The sequence below is a fragment of the Myxine glutinosa genome, unplaced genomic scaffold, assembly GCF_964187855.1.
Source record: "Myxine glutinosa unplaced genomic scaffold, kmMyxGlut1.1 SCAFFOLD_1979, whole genome shotgun sequence".
In the NCBI taxonomy this organism is placed as follows: domain Eukaryota; kingdom Metazoa; phylum Chordata; class Myxini; order Myxiniformes; family Myxinidae; genus Myxine; species Myxine glutinosa.
In genome coordinates, this window is record NW_027618074.1 from 30,368 (window position 1) to 50,570 (window position 20,203).

At 45.2% G+C, this 20,203-nt stretch overlaps 1 protein-coding gene across 3 annotated transcripts in view; it reads left to right on the top strand.

Annotated features, from left to right (window-relative positions):
• ZFR (zinc finger RNA binding protein) overlaps positions 1 to 20,203 on the top strand; it is a 53,217-nt gene that overhangs the window by 14,719 nt on the left and 18,295 nt on the right. For all 3 annotated transcript variants that reach the window (XR_013621668.1, XM_078769287.1, XM_078769286.1), the window contains one exon: positions 12,055 to 12,166. Coding sequence is in view for 2 of the 3 variants with exons in the window: in XM_078769287.1 (XP_078625413.1) it covers positions 12,055 to 12,166 (112 nt within the window). In the remaining variant the exon portion in view is untranslated. The remainder of the gene's footprint in view (positions 1 to 12,054; positions 12,167 to 20,203) is intronic.

Here is a 20,203-nt window from a genome sequence, read left to right on the forward strand (position 1 = left end):
TAATTTTATTTTAGATTTCCTTTTAAAAAATTTGGCCCCAAGTGTCCAATCACCGCAGCTGCAGGTAACAACCCCTACCACAGGTTGTTCTGCCCCTCCCTGCAGCTGGTCCAAATTCCCTACGGGGACCAAATTTTCAGATGCTCTATCTCCCGATCCCTCTCTGTCCGAATCCAGCCCGGAGCCAACACACTCACCCAACTGGTTCTGCAATTTTGGAGCCTCCTGTTCCCAATTGTTATGCACGGTGAGGGTCACCTCGGTCACTTCAACCTCCTCCTCGGACCGCCTCATCGCCTCCCCCAAACTTTTTTGGGCCCGGTCAAACTCCACCTCCCTGGGACTGTCCCAGGTCCCCAGCCGCTGCGTCACATCATGCACATCTTCCCCATTCCCAATCATTTGCGGCCCCGACAGGCGTCCATCACTACACACCTGTTCCTGTTCCGCCACACGGACCCCCAATAATGTTACCCCCTCTTGCTTTGAACCACTGCCCTGGCACAGCAAGGATTCCAATCCATCCCCCCGTTGAGGTGTTGACATCCACCCGGCCCCGATACACCTCCAGGCCAGCAGGTGGGAAACTTTCCCTATTACAATTTTGGCACTCCATATCTACCTGTGGACACTGCACGTTCCCTTCTGAATTTAATTTAATTGTCATTCCCGGCTCCTGAGCCTCGTGCACATCTTCATGGGCCGTACTCTCCTCCATTTATTCATTCGTCCGGGCCTCCATTTTATTAATCAGTCGCCTTCATCTGCCCACTCTGAGCATCCAATTTATTTTCAAACCGCTCCAAAAATTGCATTAAGGTCTGGTTGTCTATGGGGGCCGGCTCTGCGGCGGGGGAAGCTCTACCACTATGCTCAACCCCAGCCATTTCCGACTCACCTCGTAAACTGACAGAAGCCTCGCTACACACCTCCATTTCACCGACATCCGCTTTGAGGAAGGTCGTTTCCCGCGCGCATATTTATTTTAATTCCAAAAACAAAATTTAAATTTTTTGAAGACGCGATATCGCGCTTCGTATGCCCAATCGACGATGCAAATTTCTTGCCTCCGACTATGAAAATTTTGTTTCCAAATTCTCCACACCTTGACACCAGTTGTAATCGGGTTCAAATCCCACTCCTGAATACCATTTGTCGTGTGGCCGCCTTTGATTAAAATCAGACGGTCACGGAAGCCGATTGCGAAGGCCTTAGCTCTCGAGGCGAAAACTCAATGGGAGACTCCAAAAACAAAAAGCTGCACAAAAGTGCGTGGGATGGAGGCGGGGCGGCGCAAGAGCCCTGTAGTCTTACCTGTTAAATCAACCACATGGGAAACTGTGTATATATATATATACACACACATAGTTACGGAACCCAACGTCGGCCTCTGTTCCCCTTATCGAGGGGGGATTAATCCCCTCGTCTATGACTGACCGACGTGGTCCCGGGGGTATGACGTCACGCCCGGTCAGCGCTGGGTAGGGTATTAGGCCCAACCGTCCTATGACCTAAATACCAGCGCCTCACGGTACGCGAGGAAACACCCCCCCGCTCACGGCCACAGCGTAATAGACTGGTTGCGTCGAGCGAAGCGAACTGCGGCGTGAGTCGTTTATCAAAGGGGCTAAACCCGATTCATATGCGTCGGCCGAATCGCGCCACGTATACTCAATGTGGAAACCTCTAAAGCGACCGGATGAGAAGGAAGAAGACAAGGTAGGAAGAACAGGGATTTATTATTATTTACACACAACTAAAGGAAGAAAAGCAATCAAAGTAATATACAAGGAAATGGAAGAATCAGAAGGACACAGTGCAAATATTAACTTATACTATACAGTCTTGCTTAACCCCAGGGACAAGACACACAAAACAAACTCACGTACACGAATGGGGAAATTGCAGAGTGGATTGGCTGGAGGGATCAGAAGGTTCAGGTGGGACCACAAAGCCTGGAAGGTTGAGCAGGGCGCACAGCAAGCAGGTCCTCTCCGGGCTGGGAGCGAGCAGGGCGGCGGCAGCACACGTATCTCGTCCTTCCTCGACACGCCTCGGGCTCTTTTGTCATCTGCTCCGGTCCTCTCTCAATCGTCTGACGCGTCTCTCTCCCTCCAATCTTTTTTGCGCGATTCTCGCACGCATCTCTCATCCCCTCCAGCGTGGGTGTGTCACGCCCTCATCTGTTTCGGTACCGCTCTCCCCCCCGTGCTCTGTTTCGTGACCTTATATGGCAATGCCACGGGCTTGTCTCCTTATTTGGGCATGGCGCCGAACGGCGCGCCCCTCGTGGCGAGCCACGGGCTTGTCTCCTTATTTAGGCATGGGGCTGAACAGCCCCGCCCCTCGTGGCGCGCCCTGGGCTTGCCTCTACCCGGCGACCCCGCCCCCTGTTCAAACAGAGCACGGAGCACATATTCACCATAGCAGCGAAATGAGAGGGCGTGCACCCCACGCTTGTGAAGCTGCTTTACCCAGAGAGGGAGAGTTTGGCTGGGAAATGTCATTATTGAAGGGGAGCTATTCTTATTTGATTCGGTGCAATGGAGTGTCAACTAATGGAAGACACAGCCTTTAACTAACATAGAATAAGGGAATAACTATTTCGAGGTTCTAAAATTGGCTAGGTGTATGCGATGAATTAACTAAGGGGACGACCTTTGACCTTTACATTACGGAGGGTGGTATTTACAACAATTCATTACACTACACAGTGTGATATTTACAACAATTCTCAAATCCACAACAATATATATATATAAAGAAAAATAATACAAGGGTTTATTCACAAGGATGATGGGACAGGAAGAGCACGCGCCGGTAACAAATGTCCTAATCGGGACGTCCCCACACGACATTTCGGATACGAGACGAGGGAATGAATTGCGAAAAGAAACGTTCGTTATGTTTGGTGTATGTGGTGTGCGGTCTTATCTGTCCGTCGTCTTGTCCCCACGCGGCTCCAAGCTCCGGCGCGGAGAAACCCTTGCCCGCTCGCTCGCTCGCTAGGCCCTGATGCGACTCGCTCCGCTGCACACCACGAGGTCCCGCCCGCTCAGCACCAACACTTGCTCCCTGCACCAACAGCACCGCGAAGGGCCGAGCACCGCTCCACGCACCACAAAGAACGCGATCTCCAACACGAGCACGAACTCAGAACGAAGCAGAGAAGAGCAGCCCCAAGAGAGCAGCGATGAAGAACGGGCCAAAAGGGAGAGAGAGAGCAAGAGGAGAGGAAATGCGACTGCACGCTATGAAAACCCAGATCCACGAGCGCGAGGAAGCCAGGAGAGAGCTGCTAGCTAATAGCTGCTGAAAATGTCGTGCAGCGCCCCCTTTTGTAACCTGGGTTATGACGTCGGTCTCGGCGCGCCACCCAAGCAGCGCCTCGTAGCTTCGCGCCGTTCACCGAACCTTCCAGCGCCTTCCCTCCAATGAACCACCTCTTCCTCCGTTGCGTCTTCGCGCCTCCCGCCCTGATTGGCTGGAGGTTCGCGCCTTCCGCGCCAACCAATCACGTTCCCTGTGGCGTGGTTATAGCTCGTGTCACTCTATTGCTTGGCCTGCCGGAGGTGTGGCCGGCGGCGGCCATCCGGCAGTGCCCCGATCTGGCTTCCTGCCCGTTCTTCTTCCAAAGTCGTTGTGGTAAGGGATGGGAATTATTTACTGTTGCACTAAGGGCTAGGGTGCATCAAACGCCCAACTATTTTTAAAAAGATGTTGGATTGATCTGTCCCAAATTTTATTTTGTTCCAATCATAAAATAAAGTTGCTATGCAAAATTTGGTAAGGTTTGGACATCATCTTCTGGGTCCACCTCACCATTTCATATTTTGAGTCGGTGGTATCAGAGTTGGAAATTTGACACGCAGCTGTTTTGAGGCCCATAAATAAAAATGAAAGGATTGACTGATTGCTACATATAATAACTCTTTGTAAAGGTATTATTGTGCTCTGTAGCAATATATCATCATCATAGGGATAGGGATACAATTCATTTATATACAAATAGTCAAAATAATGATTTTTTTCAAAATATGGATATAAAGCTAAATGAAGAGTATTTTAAAAATATAATATATAAATTAAAGAATATCCTGAATGTTGTAGTCATCTTGTATTTACAGAGATCTTTTAACTAGACAAGATGATTAAAACAATTATTAGGCTATACTCTAATAAAATTGGATAATTGATTTATTTGTTGTACATAATTATGAAATGACATTATTGTTACTAATACTACCTTTTTCTTTCAGATAAAACAATGGATGGCACAGTAAAGAAAGCATCTGTTGCAACAAGAGTCCACCAAGGTGTTTGGTCTTGGAAGTGCCATAACTGAACAAGATTCCCAGATCAATGGCACCAGACTTCCAACTTGTTTACAAGTACTACGTTGTTTCATGTGGCACACGGAAGATGGCAAACTTGAACGACGCTCTCGGTGGGAATCAGCAAAGCTTGTACTGCAGAAAGTGACACCATTTTATGGCAAGGCTAATATTCCTATCATCTCTGAACGCAAGGCTATTGAGAAAATTATCAAACTTGCAGATGATAATTCCAAGCTTAGATCAATCCCTATCAACCGAAGAACAACTCCAGCAAGCATCACAAAGGTGAATCAAATGGAGATGAAATTTATGGAGACATTTCCCTTGTGGCCCAATGATGCTAGTTCTCACATCAAGAATCCTGAAGACTTAGCATTCCTGGAATCTATGAAGACAGATCGCTGTGCAACATTTGGCTGCCAAGATAAACTGTTGGCAGATAAGATGCAGCGTAAAGTGAACCGCGAGGAAAAAGAATCAGAGGCGAGCAAGTATGGAGCTGGAGTTCAACATAAATACTACAACCACTGTGTATAATATTAGTGACAGTGATGAAGAAGTAACTCTTGGACCTTCAACAAGCACACCAACAACCTCAAGAAGTCATCATCGTTTAGTTAGACCTGGCACATCAGTTTTCATTCCACATGACATCCTGAAGAGGCCCAGTCTTGTTTCACTGGCAACAAGGATGAAGATGACACCAACCCAACAGGCTGCTTTCACAGAAGCTCTTATTGAAGAAACAGGAGGGGATGTAGCGAAGGTGTCAACATCATATGCTACAGCAGATAAATCAAGACGCAAAATTGGACAGCATATTGCTACTACCTGTAAGGACAAATGGATACCTCCGAAGCTTGCTACGTTGCACTGGGACTCAAAGCTGCTTCCATGCTTAACTAACCAAAACACTTTTGAAGAACGCCTGGCTGTGCTTTTGGGTTCTCAAACTGATATGAAGCTGCTGGGTGTTCCATCCTACAAGCCTGGAACAGACCGTAAATCTGGAGATATAATTGCTCAGCTGACTAATAACCTACTTGAATCATGGAACTGCCAAGAGAATGTTGTCAACTTGACATTTGACACAACTGCATCTAACACCGGCCACATCAGTGCAGCTTGTGTAACAATTCAACAACGGCTTAACAAAGCTCTTCTGTGGTCAGGCTGCAGACACCACATTGGTGAAGTCATTCTTACGCACATTTTTACTGATCTTAAAGTTGAAGCATCTAAGTCACCAGATATCTTCCTCTTCTCAAGGTTTCGCAAGAACTTTGAAATGTTTCCACACACATTCAATGAACCACTTTCACGATTTGATCCATCTCAACTAAATGAAGCAGCAACAAGTTTGACAAGTGACTGGCAAAATAATGTTCTCAGACTCTGTCACACCGAGCAATCTCTAAGACGTGATGATTATTTGGAATTTGTTGATCTGTGTACTGTATTCCTTGATGGTGAAGTAGCTGAACATCAAATAACCTTCAAGCGTCCTGGTGCACTGCATAAAGCCAGATGGATGGCGAAGCTCCTCTACTCAATCAAATTATGTCTCTTCGAAAAACAAATCGCTGATCTTCCAGCAGGTACAATTACCACAGAAAAACAAGTGCCAAAGATCAGAGAATTTGTCACGTTTGTCACTCTAGTATACAGCTCCTGGTGGATGACATGTACCTCTGTCACCGATGCCCCATGGAATGACCTGCAGCTCATCTCCAAACTGAAACAGTATGAAGCTGTCAATGCTGGAATCTCAAGAAGTGCCCTGAAAGCCTTCAAACGACATCTCTGGTACCTCGCAGAAGAGATGGTTGCACTTGCCCTCTTCAGCTCAGTTGTTCCTCATGACCATCGCCGTGCTCTGGCAGACAGACTTCTGGAGGTTCAGCCAGATTTTCCAGTAACCAACCCACAAGGACGGTTTGGTACTGGGTTTGGAAAGCCCAGATTTCCTGATGACTTGACTGAGAAGACCACTCTGGCTGATTTTGTTGGACCAGATTCATGGTACCTATTTCATCATCTGAAGCTTGACTGGGCATTTCTAGTTACCGATGTTCAAGAATGGACTAACTCTGCAGCCTACCAGACATCATGGACTAATGTTGAAGCCTTGAATGTGGTGAATGACTCTGCAGAAAGGGGAGTTAAGCTTAGCTCTGACTTCCTTTCAGCAGCCAGAAGTGAAGACCACTACCAAAATGTGCTACAAGTTGTTGAGCACAACTGCAAGGAGAAACCGAATCTTCGAAAGCGAGCAGCTCAAGACTAAACTGTCAGAAATATCCATGAAAACTACAGTATCTTTGTTTTGTTTCTATTTTCATGTTCATCCATAGTCAGATGTACTCGTATTAAGATGATAAATGCTAAGATTGTGTATATATAATTCTACTGTAATAAAAATTATATCATTCTGGTATCTATAATACATATGATTATACCAATAAAATCATGATTTTGACTATTTGTGTAGAAGTGAATTATATCCCTATCCCTATGATGATTATATATTGCTACAGAGCACAATAATACCTTTCCAAAGAGCTATTGTATGTAGCAATCGGTCAATCCTTTCATTTTTATTTATGGGCCTCAAAACAGCTGCGTGTCAAATTTCTGACTGATACTACCGACTCAAAATCTAATTTGCTGAGGTGGACCCAGAAGATGATATCAAAACCTTACCAAATTTTGCATAGGAACTTTATTTTATGACTGGAACAAAATAAAATTGGGGACAGATTGTTTTCTTGACATAGGGGCGTTTGATGCACCCTACTAAGGGCCTACCTAAGTGTTTATAGGAGTGCATTGCCATAAGGGACAAAGGAATGATTACCAGGTCTGACACACAAGGGGTGTACACTATTTAACACCCGAACATCCTGGTATGTTCACAGGTATACTCTTATCCCGACAAACCGCCTAAAAACACAGAACTTATTACAGGGTAGATTCCCTATCGCCACAGTCGAATACCTACCTATACAGATCTATCTGGCTCTAGATATTCCTCTCCCCAAATTCATAACAATATTTAAACAGAACCGTGAAGAACAATCTAATATTCACAAAAATACCAACAGGGAAAGGGAGCCCAGAGGGACAACCACGAGCCATGTGAACAGGGGAAAAGGTGTCAGCAAAAGGAATAGGGCAAAACAGATCTGTGGAATGGCGTGAAAATGGGGAGAAATGGGGGTGAAACACGTGGTCGCAGAACGAACAAAAAGAAGGAAATGGTTTTTTTGGTTTTTTTTTGTTAAGAATTTAAACAAGGAAGTGTGGGGTGAAAAGACTGGGAAAAGACTGAGAACACGAGAGTGGAAGGACCACAATCGACCACTGGGAGAAAACGAGCCTCAAGGTAGGAATCTTCAAGAACAAGGCCGCAAAGTACTCGACTATTATATACAGGATTACAGGTATGAAAGACTAACACCGATTAATTTATCTTCCAAGGGATGCACTTTCGGTACACACACGTAAGATAAATACAGTTTCGACAAAAATACAATTGTGAAGAATTACTTAACTTCGAGCATGCATGAAGATCGTGGACAGCTTCGAAAAAACGTCAAACGAAAAAAAAAAACGAAAAAACCTCGATGGCCTATTGTTGGCGCATTTAAGGTCGGATTACAAGGAAACGACTTTGCGGGTTTTTTTTTTTTTTTTTTTTTTTTTTTTCTTAAGATGTTACGTACTGATCAAAGATTATGTAGAAGCATTTAACTAAAAAAAAAAAATTGGGGTCTGGAGTCTTCCTTTAAACGATTTCAGCATAAGGCTGCAACATAACAAAATGTGAAAAAAGTGAAGGGGTCTGAATGCACTGTCGGGCCAAAAACGATACATAGCAGCATATCTCAAAAAGTTATGGACGGGTTTAGACGGAACTTGTTGGACAGGTTGGGTGTCTGACAAGGAAGAATTGATTCGATTTTGTTGAAGATCTGAATGTGGATTCAGATTTGTTTTTTTGTTTTTTAAAATATTTTTAAGCGATTCTTCACGATTGAGTGATAGGGCTAAAATCAACATATAGCAGGATATCTCAAAAGGTTATGAACGGATTTGCACGAAATTTGGTAGACAGGTTGTGTGTGTGACAAGGACTATTCGATTCGATTTTGGTGAAGATCCGGATCCGGCTCGTAGAATTTTTAAAGCGGTTCTTCACCATTGGGAGATGGGGCCAAAAACGATACAAAGCAGGATATGTCAAAAAGCTGTGGATTGATGATTTTGATTAAATGTGATTTGCATTGCGATTTTTCTGGTCTACTCTGGGATACAAAACGGAAACTGTTCACCTGGTGGAGCTGTACTCTCTACTGAGTGCCGTTCTAGTTGTCCTAGTGTTTCACCTTTTTGTCCTTGCGTGTGCCGTTTTTGTCCTTGCGTGTGCCGTTTTTGTCCTTGTGTGTGCCGTTTTTGTCCTTGCGTGTGCCGTTTTTATCCTTGCGGTTCATGTTTTTGTCCTTGCGGTTCATGTTTTTGTCCTTGCGGTTCATGTTTTTGTCCTTGCGGTTCATGTTTTTGTCCTTGCGGTTCATGTTTTTGTCCTTGCGGTTCATGTTTTTGTCCTTGCGGTTCATGTTTTTGTCCTTGCGGTTCATGTTTTTGTCCTTGCGGTTCATGTTTTTGTCCTTGCGGTTCATGTTTTTGTCCTTGCGGTTCATGTTTTTGTCCTTGCGGTTCATGTTTTTGTCCTTGCGGTTCATGTTTTTGTCCTTGCGGTTCATGTTTTTGTCCTTGCGGTTCATGTTTTTGTTCTTGCGGTTCATGTTTTTGTTCTTGCGGTTCATGTTTTTGTCCTTGCGGTTCATGTTTTTGTCCTTGCGGTTCATGTTTTTGTCCTTGCGGTTCATGTTTTTGTCCTTGCGGGTCACGTTTTTTGTCCTTGCGGTTCACGTTTTTTGTCCTTGCGGTTCACGTTTTTTGTCCTTGCGGTTCACGTTTTTTGTCCTTGCGGTTCACGTTTTTTGTCCTTGCGGTTCACGTTTTTTGTCCTTGCGGTTCACGTTTTTTGTCCTTGCGGTTCACGTTTTTTGTCCTTGCGGTTCACGTTTTTTGTCCTTGCGGTTCACGTTTTTTGTCCTTGTGGTTCACGGTTTTTGTCCTTGCGGTTCACGTTTTTTGTCCTTGCGGTTCACGTTTTTTGTCCTTGCGGTTCACGTTTTTTGTCCTTGCGGTTCACGTTTCTTGTCCTTGCGGTTCACGTTTTTTGTCCTTGCGGTTCACGTTTTTTGTCCTTGCGGTTCACGTTTTTTGTCCTTGCGGTTCACGTTTTTTGTCCTTGCGGTTCACGTTTTTTGTCCTTGCGGTTCACGTTTTTTGTCCTTGCGGTTCACGTTTTTTGTCCTTGCGGTTCACGTTTTTTGTCCTTGCGGTTCACGTTTTTTTGTCCTAGCGGTTCACTTTTTTTGTTCTTGTGGTTCACATTTTTCTCATTCCCCTGTCTGTATCTGAGTCGGAGTGGAGACGTCTCAAGTAGAACTATAGTTTCTACGTCGCATTTATTTTACTTGGGTTGAAATTATTTATAATAAACCCATTATTTGTGCATTTCATTTCTTTTCTTCTTTCGTTTCTTTCTTCTGTGGGTTCATATTAACCCCGTGTGTTGCCGATTGGAAAAGGCTTCGGGCCTTTCCCACACGCACCAAAGAATCCCACCAAGTTTAGAAATACGCCTCTGAGTAAAGCTCGTTTCGGTCATCCGGCACCTCGGGGTCTTAACCCCAGGGACATGACAATATATATATATATATATATATATATATATATATAATGTATATATAGTTACGGTTCTCCGCCGCCCTTCTTCCCTTTACCAAGGGGGGATTAATCCCCTTGTTCTTTCTGGGCTTGACGGAACCGAGAGACTTGAAACGCCTCTTCCGGGCAAAACGCAAGGTAGGGTTTCGGGACCAAGTCTCGCTCGTACATAAATCCCTGCGCCGCGACGGAAGCGAGGAAGCAAGCCTCGCACGAGCCTTGTGTGATTTGAGAACACCGAGCGGATTGAGTACCACGTGGTACCCGATTCGAGCGGTTCTATTCGTACCATGCTTAGCCAATGTTGAAATCACGAGAACGATCGAATGGAAAAGGAAGAACACGGGTTTAATTATTATTCCAACATGTATGTACAATGATTGGGATGCAGAGACACAGAGCAGCACTTAAACAGTCTTATCTTACTTCCCAGACTCAGGCCCGTCACACTCGCACAGGGAATTGCAGATGGCTTGATGTTCCAGCCAAACGCGTTGACGTGGTCGTCCAGGAACGGCCCCGTCCGGCTCTCCACGGTCCGAGCACGTCCCGCAAAGATGGTAGCAGGCGATGGCAGGAACCCCGTAGCGCGTCTCCCGAACAAGGCAGATGACGAGGTGGAACGGTAAAGGGCGGGACTCTCAACGCGGCTGGCGATTACTCAGCCGTTTTCCTCACTCGCGCGTCTTAAATGCACTGTATAGCGATCGGCCTAAAACTCAACCGAGCGTCACTCATAAAAGTGCGTCTTTCAGTTCATGCGCGTCGGCTTCGCCCGCGTATATTGTAAAGCTCTCGGACGATCAAAACACCTCTTCCTTGATCCTTCCAGGCTGGCCAGTGCGCGCGAGGTCTTTGCTCATCAAGTCCTATCGGGTTCTCCAGCGCTAGTCCTTGGTGCAAGTCCTCCAGCGCTAGTCGTTGGGTCATCTGCGAGTCCTCCCACGCTAGTCCTTTCGAGGGGGTTTTATAGCTACGCCCACGAACCTTCTGGAACCCTCTCGAACCTTCTCACCACGCCCTGTGACGCAACGCCGCCGCCACCACCTCTGAGCCCTGATTGGTGGCTCGTGCTTACCGTCAGCGCTTCTGCCGCTCCGCCCCGGTCCTCCGAGCCTGCCTCGTGTTAACTCGCCCAAAATGAACCAACGTTAGCGCAAAAAGGGCATGAGGCTACGGACGTTGGATAGTCGGTGGCAGTAGGGCCTATTCTCCTGACTGAACTAACAATGGAAAGGAACTAAGCTCACAAATACTAAGACATAACTATACGATCACGAGGCTACATGTTGCTTGTGTGACTAACTATGGGGGGCAAATTTTAACCTTTATTCGACTCACTGTACAAACTCAAAACCGCAACAATATATATACGTGCCCATATATAGACAAGGTGTGTATATATATATATATATATATATATATATATATATATATATATATATATATATATATATATATATATATATATATATATATATATATATATATATATATATATATATATATATATATATATATATATATATATATATATATATATATGTATATATCTATCTATCTATCTATCTATCTATCTATCTATCTATCTATATATATATATATATATATATATATATATATGTATATATATATATATATATATATATATATATAACACACACACACACACACATAACTTTCTGACACTAGAGCAGCCAGATTAACTGAATGGGCACGTATCACATCCCACCTGTCAGCTACTTTCGGGGTGTTTCAAATGAAGCAAAATAATGCTTTCATCTACCTCTTGTCACAGTTTGGCATTGTAAAAAATTTTGTTTGTTTCTCGTTTATCGTAAATATTATCGTGGTAATACCATGCTTTTGACAACCAGGAAATTCTTCTTTAAATATCTGTTCCCTTTTCATGTAGGAGACATATACCCTTTTACGATCCACCTCCACCGTGGCTGGTTATGACAAATCCTATTACCAGCAGCCCACCGTGTCTCAGCCACAGGGCACGGAAACATACTATCAACAAGGTAGGTTGGCACAGCGATGAAGCGCTATGAGATGCAACAAATAGCTTTACGCGTTCTGGCATTTAACAACGTACGAGTGTATTCAACTGTCAGTATGAAATTCTCAGCTTCTTCAGTTTTATGATTTGACTGTTGGTGATGCATTTATTTTGTCATTGGGGTGCAAAGGTTTGGGAACACACGTGACGATCCCATTTTATAAATGTACTTTCCCATTATATCTGCTAATTCGGCCAAGGCCGAGCAAAGAGGTCAGACTGTTATTCCTGATAGGTGAAACGCACTGCATACCCATGCATGCAGAAAACGAGCTTTTTGTTTCCAAACAAATGCATTTTCCATCCAGTTGTAGAAAAAATCTCCATTGGTTGCTGCTTCTATGGTGAAATTTTCATGTCAATCATTCAAGCAGTTGCTGAGAAAAATTTAAAAGCGAATTAGAACGGCACTCATAGAGCACATAGTCTTGCCTCGCATGTTCCTTTTGAACAGAAATACCATCGATAACCGAACACGCTTCTATTATGGTCCACTGATGTTTTGGCCCATATATCCGTATCTGTTATCTTCGCACTCTATTATGTCACATTTTTTTTTCTTGGCATGGGTTATAAATGTCATAAATGTAATTCCTCACTCACATTGAGTCATAGATGAGATATCAGATTTTTTTGAATAAGGATTTCGATTCGATCAATTATGGTTGGAATACCACTTCACCTATGACGTCATTGTTATCGCCCCATATACCCTATTGAGGAGGAGGGGCGGGGGGGGGGGGGCAGGGTCATGGGGAGAGGGTGTGGGATGGCATGTGCCAAGTTTCAAATTTTTTTTAGTTGTGGTTTCGATTAAAATAATGTCCAATTTTTTCCCTTTAATCTAATATAGCTGGTATAATAACCTATATATATATATATAAAATAAAGTTTTTGTTTGTTTGTCTGCACACGCTAATCTCCTGAACGGTGAAAGATAGGAGGAAACCTCTAATACAAAAAATGTCGGGACGGGCTCCGGGAAGGTTGTAGGCTAGGTGGCGAGGCCGGTCGAGGCCCACCTCGGCCGGGCTGGGCCCATTTCGCAATTAAAAGCTGAGCTGAATTATAGTAGTCTATTTTCTACGGCCACGAGTAAAAGCTGAATTATAGTAGTAAATTCATTTAAAAAGAACCCGGGCAATGCCGGGTGCTTTCCGCTAGTATATATATATTTTTTGTTTGAAAAAAATATGATGTATGTATAGACTCTGATGTATAGAAATATGATGTATAGACTTTGAAATATGATGTACGACGGACAGCTGTCTTGAAGGCCGGGACAGAAGAATGATATCTAAAAGAGTATGGAAGGTGATTCCACAGGAGAAAAGGGAGGAATAAATGAGTGAAGCTGAGCAGTGGTTCTGGATTTAGGCAATTTCAGGAGGAGGGTGTTGCTGATGGACTGTGTGCGTCCTGCAGATATTGAGGGGACAGCACGGAGAGAGCAGAGGGTGCAAAACCAGAAATGAGGGAGAAGAAGACAGGAGATCAGTGACCTGTCGGCGATGGCAAAGTGATACACCCATCGACTCGGCTTCATTGCAAGTGATTCCAGTGATCTTGAAAGCCTTGGTTTCCATGGCGTCAAGCTGCGCAAGATGAGACAGTGGAGAGCAGTACTACATCAAGCTGCAGATGAAATCCTTGTAGGTGGATAGGAGCTCAGGTGTGCCAAGGAAGGACTTGGCATGACGGAGGATGCCAGTCGGTGTCTGGCTTGGCAGTCAAACTTTGAAATGTGGTTTGCCCAAGAAAGATCATGGCTGAAAGTGAGACCCAATCATTTGAGTGGCTGAACCTCTTTGAGACGGTTGTTGAGAAAATAGGTGGGAGTGTTTGCGGAATGGTCCTTTCAGAGATGGTGAGTGTGCGGGATTTCTCAGGATTAAAAGATGTGTTCCAAGTGTTTGACAAGATTGCAAATTTGTCAGTCAAAGGCGAGGGAAGAGGAGTAGAATGAAAGTTGTTTTCAGGCAACTGCCTCAAGGCATGATTCAGAGTACCAAGGAAGGTAGGATAGGTAAGATAACTGAAGATGAGATGTGATGAATCTGTGTGCAAGAGAGAGCACGTTTCTGTGGAGGAATTCCCAGGCTGAATTGATATCGGTGGCAGTATATAGCGATGTTTACCGTGACGTCACGTACCTGATCACGTGACTGCACTCTTTGTTTTGGTTGGCAAAACAACAACCATGCTGGCCGTCTCTAGTGGTACGCACGCACGTACGTACGTCCACACACGCACTCATGTACGTACGTCCACACACGCACGCACGTACGTCCACACACGCGCGCACGCACGTACGTCCATACACGCATGCACGTACGTCCACACACGCACGCACATACATACGTCCACGCACGCACGTACGTACGTCCACACACACACACACAAGTACGTACGTCTCCACACACACACACACACAAGTACGTATGTCCACACACATACGTACGTACAAACACGTACACACAGCTTCCAGTTCATTTTCCCGACTAACATCCCATTTTAAAAACATTTAGATCGCCACAGCATACGCATCATCGAGCAGCCGCCATGGTCCGCGCCTCGTACCGGACTCGGAGCACATTCCTTGGGCAGTCTTTTCTAGTCGACGCTGAAGCCTCAAGGCCTATCCCACTGGGACTGGGAACTTGAACGGCGTCGACAGCTGTAAAACCTCCACAAGCCGTGTAGGCAGCCGCACACAAAGCCGTGACGCGCAGGCTCACTCGTGTCTGTGGGGCTTAATTACGAAATGCTACGTCAGCTGCGAACCCGTGTCCCCAAACTGGAGCCGCCATTGCTCGGTCGTGAGGGACTGTCGTATCGCTGAGATGCAACAATCCCAAAATGGGATTGTTGAGACGCTGTGATGGTATGACTTTGCCTTTGATAAAGCAGAATGGTACATCATTCCCGATCGCATGATACCACAGTGGCTTCACATGACCACTTAAAAAAAAAATTGCATGCCTCTAGTGACCTGAATGTCTTCAGCAACTCCCTTGTGTAGTTACCCGGTGTGTCGATCAAGTACGTGTACACGTCGCCGTCGTTCAAATCTGGCCAGCAAGATGGATTGTTTTGCCATCCTTTCAATGCAAATGGATCCGGAAGAATATCCTCACCATTCCTATAACTCAACTTCGATTTGTACCAAGATTTTGCAACAGTGTCAAGACTATTAAAATACTCCGAAACGATCGCATGTGTGTCGAGCGACGCCATTGTGCAAAACGAAAACACTGCGCTTTTGCCAACCAGGCTGCTGCGCATGCGTGGATATGGTGGGTTTGTTTATAAACAGTGAACATCGCTATACTGTCAGATCCCAACATTCTCGGGATTATGGGAGGGAAATGCATTCCTGAAAAATGCCGCGAATGTCGAATCTGCGAATGTGGGGGCATTGTTTCAATGGGAAAAGGGAGGGATGGGTTCCCGGCAATTCATTATTCAGAAGGGAAAATCAAAAATCCTGTGAATACACCCTCGAATACGCGAAGCACAGATCCGCAAATGTCGAAGCAGGTTAGACGAGCGTTACGCCTAGGTCCCCCATCGGGTAAGTGATGTGAGTTGACAAAGTGGAAGACTCAGAAAACATGCCATGATATGATATTTCGCTCACAAGGTTCAGACATACATGGAGGCTGCCATCTTGGATTTTGACGTGGCGACCCAATTTTCAATAGCGTTCTTCCTTATGCCTAGATACACCCACACACCAGATTAGAAGTTGGTACTTCGCTTATTTTTCAAGATATTCCACTCACAAGGTTCAGACATACATGGAGGCTGCCATCTTGGATTTTGACGTGGCGACCCAATTTTCAATAGCGTTCTTCCTTATGCCTAGATACACCCACACACCAGATTAGAAGTTGGTACTTCGCTTATTTTTCAAGATATTCCACTCAAGGTTCAGACATACATGGCGGTGGCCATCTTGGATTTTGATGTGGTGACCCAATTTTCAATAGCGTTCTTCCTTGTGCCTAGATACACCCACACACCAGATTAGAAGTTAGTACCTCGCTTATTTTTCAAGATATTCCGCTCACAAGGTTCAGACATACATGGCGGTGGCCATCTTGGATTTTGACGTGGGTTGCACCCACACACCAAATTCGAATGCGGTCCTTCGCTTATGCACGGACGGACGCACTGACGGAGGGGAAAACCATAGTCCCCCTTTCGCTTCGCGGTGCGACGGGGGACAAAAAACGGCGAATACACCCGCGGAAAGAATGTTGAATCCCGAGGCGGGGATGGTTGATGCACAATCACATGTACAGCTGCTATATGTGTGACCTGTGGAAAATGCTTTTGGAACTGTTATGTGCACAGCTGGTGGAAAATGCTTTATCTGCAGCTGGAAGTGGTTTACGCATGACCTGGGGGAGATGCTTTAAGAAGTGGTCATGTGTGTGGCTGGTGGGAGATGTTTTTTGCACTTGCGAATATGCGAAGCACAGGGCCGCGAATGTAGAAGCAGGTCGCCTTTTATCAACCGTGAATACGTGGGGTCCACGAATGTTGGGACCATGAATACTGCAACCACGAATGCCGAGGTCCGACGGTATGGGAGACCTGTCCTAAAGAGTGATTGCTGCTTATAGTCCCTGAAGGTTTGCCTGAGTGAAATGCCAGACTCACCAGCGCTGAGGCTGTTCTCTGAGAATGGCCAGAGATGTTGAGTCCTTTGCAGAAATGCCATGGCTGGTGACAGAGCTACTAACACCTGAGAATTCTCTGAGAATGGCCAGAGATGTTGACCTTCACAAGCTCATGATCATATGAGCCAAATGGGGCAGAGGACGAGCAAGATACATTGGTGGGGAAGTTGGTTGGCACTAAATCTAGAAGGGAAGATTTTCCATTTGGAGAAATCTTGGTGGGAAAATTCAAGGATTGAGTCAGTCCCACAGAGTCACAGAAGTCCTTTGCAGAAATTCCATGGCTGGTGAGAGAGGTACTAACACCGAGCCAATTAGCATGGTGACGATTGAAATCACCACATATGAGGAAGACAGAGTTGCGATGAGTGGTTGAAAGTTGGTCCATGTCATCTGAGAGGGATGTAGATGGAGTAATCATTGTTGGGAGGACGGTACAACACACAGACAAATATGAGGTAGAGGTGGAGGTTAGTCACAGTCAGAGGTACTCCTGGGGTTTGGAAGGTGTAAGAGCAGTACACAAAAAACCACCTTTAGAGGCCATTTTTCCTCGCAAGCGGGGGTTGGCCTTTTTCGGGGACCGTGGTTGTTGTTGTTGTTGTTTTTTGGTCCCCTTTTTGAAGCTTTTGCAGTACACAGTATGAAGTATGAAGAGCAGTACACAGAGAGTGAGAAATTGAATTATTGATGTACAGTGCAATTCCACCACCAGCACAGGGTTCTGGTCAATCGAATCGGAGGAGACAATAGCATGGGGATAGGCACTGATGACTAAGGAGTTGGGGAAGTCTGGTGGAAGAAAGGATTCTGTTAAACAAATTGTCTGGTTTATCAGGCGTCAGGAAGGGCATCCGGCCATAAAAACGTTGCCTCAAACAGGGAACCATGATTGTCATGGGGCCCGCAAGGCTAACCCCCGCTCTAGCGGGGAAAATGGCCTTAAAACGATCATTCTTTTTTTTTTTATCAACAGCAGCCTGGATTGAGAGATCTGTCAGATTGGAATGGAGGCCCTGGATGATGTTTGAGATCTTCACAGTTGGCGATATGGAGGAGAGATGGAGCAGGATGGTAGGGAGAGGCTTTGCGTTGCAATGAGAGGCTTTGCGGGGCAAAGAGAGGCTATGAGAAGGAATGTTTGAGTGTGTGGTTGGTTGGGAATGTTTGAGTGTGGGAGGTCTTAGAGGGTGAGGTGAGGGGGAAACACGAGGGGTGAGGGGGAAGCATTGAAAGGGTGGGGTGCAGAGGGAGGCAGAAAGTGCAGGCATTAAGTTTTGAGGGGTGGGGTGGGGTGGATGCTTTCCCTGATTTCATATTCCCAATTTTGATAAATGGAAATGAAGACCATGGGATGCATAAGAATGCTTGTTCAATGCATGGAGAAATGCTGTGTTGTGTGAGTGGAGGGAGGGGGGGGGGCAGGGGATGGAGGGGAGGAGTGTTGAGGGGGTGAGGGGAGGTTTGTGGATGAGGTGCAGAGCAGACAAAAACTTCAGAAAAATAATCCTTTTGAGGAAGAGGAAGACATTGTGGTGGAGAAGCAGAATGTGTGCAGCATGTGTGCAGCATGTGTGCAGCATGTGTGAAGGAAAACTAGGGTTGAAATGTATTTTTTTTTCTTTTTTTCTTTCTTTCTTTTTTTTTTTAAAGAAAACGTTTATATAAGGCCGAAAAAAATATATTGCTGGTCTCTGGTCAGAGCAAAGTTCTAGAATTGATGTGGTGATGCGGTTTTTTTTTCTTTACTTTTCTTTTTTTGAAAAGCATGGATTGCACATATAAAGGTGGTGTTTTTTGTGTCCTCATGCCTTGTGGTCCACCTCATCTGCCGTGGCGCCGTCCAGAGAGAAATTAAAGACAGCCAATGGGACAGGTCGGCCTTTTTGTAAATAATGAACACAAGCTTAAGTTATTTTAAAATGTATTTATTCTGAAAATCATTAAGTACTTCAAGCATATTATAGACTGCCATTTCGATCTCGAGATCGCCTCGCCGTACCGTCAAACATTCCAATGCATCCATCCCGTCAACTCTGCACATGCGCAAGTGGTCTAACAGGCCGATGGTCTCCCACGATCTCTTCTCCCAGTCCACCAGATTATCACAGACACTTACAACTTCATGACAAACGAGATAGGATCCAGGCCTAACTAACGAGACCACCCGCAGCTCTCTAGGCCTCCTGGTTGCTTCACACGAACCCGACAAAGAACGTCTTCATCTATCTATAATTCCAGTAATCTCTGTATGTATGTCTGTATGTCTGTGACCGCTGTTTCTCGACAACCACGGGTCCGATATACTTTAAACTTGCCAGGTATATTGCTGGGGACCCGAGGATGTGCCTTTTCAAGGTTTCATATTAATCAGACAAGTAGTTACCGAGCTATGTCCAAAAAACGATTCAACCAATCAGAGAGCAGCGAGCTATCACGTGTGCCGAACGTGCCGAACAGACTCTGCCTCGGACGGCACATTTGAGAGCGTATTCATTTATTTCACGTTGGCAAACTATGTTGCCGTTAAACTATGTTTTAAAACTAATTAAAACTAATTTGCGATTCTTTCGCTTTCCTGCGCTTTTGTGCACGCTATGGCGATTTCTTTACCAAACTCCGCAAGCCGTTCGCTTGGGACCAAACCATTTCATGTAAATAGAGGGGGGGGGGGGGATTGTCACCGTACTCGCAAGCCGTTCGCTTTGGACCAAACCATTTCATGTAAATAGAGGGGGGGGATTGTCACCGTACTCGCAAGCCGTTCGCTTTGGACCAAACCATTTCATGTAAATAGAGGGGGGGATATAATTTTAGATATAGATATAGTACGGGCATGCCCTAGTTTCAATAAATGACAATATCCAGCCGATTGGATTCATGACGGCACGGCACACAACACTACTCATATCTTTGGAACGGCTGGTTGGGTTTGGACAAACTAAACGTAGTTTTGTAGGGGAGAACCGTGCGCGAACGCCGATACCAATGGTGACCCTCACAGACCCGTATTTTCCGAGATAGCGCGCCGGGTCGGCAACAACAGAGTCAAATCGATCGCGCTGTTGTTGGTACCGTTGGAAATGTGAAAAAAAAAAAAATTTGCTGATGCGCAGGGTCAAAATCGATGCGTGCACTGACCAGAGACCGGAAATATATTTTTCTTGGCCTAATTTAGATTCCATTTGGAGAGAAGAGGGGTGGGGGGAATGTAGAACCAGAAGCAGAAGGAAATTTAATACAAATAAGAATAGTTATGGTGTGAAATTAAATATAAAGAAGCCCATTACTAGTTTATATAAAAGTACAAT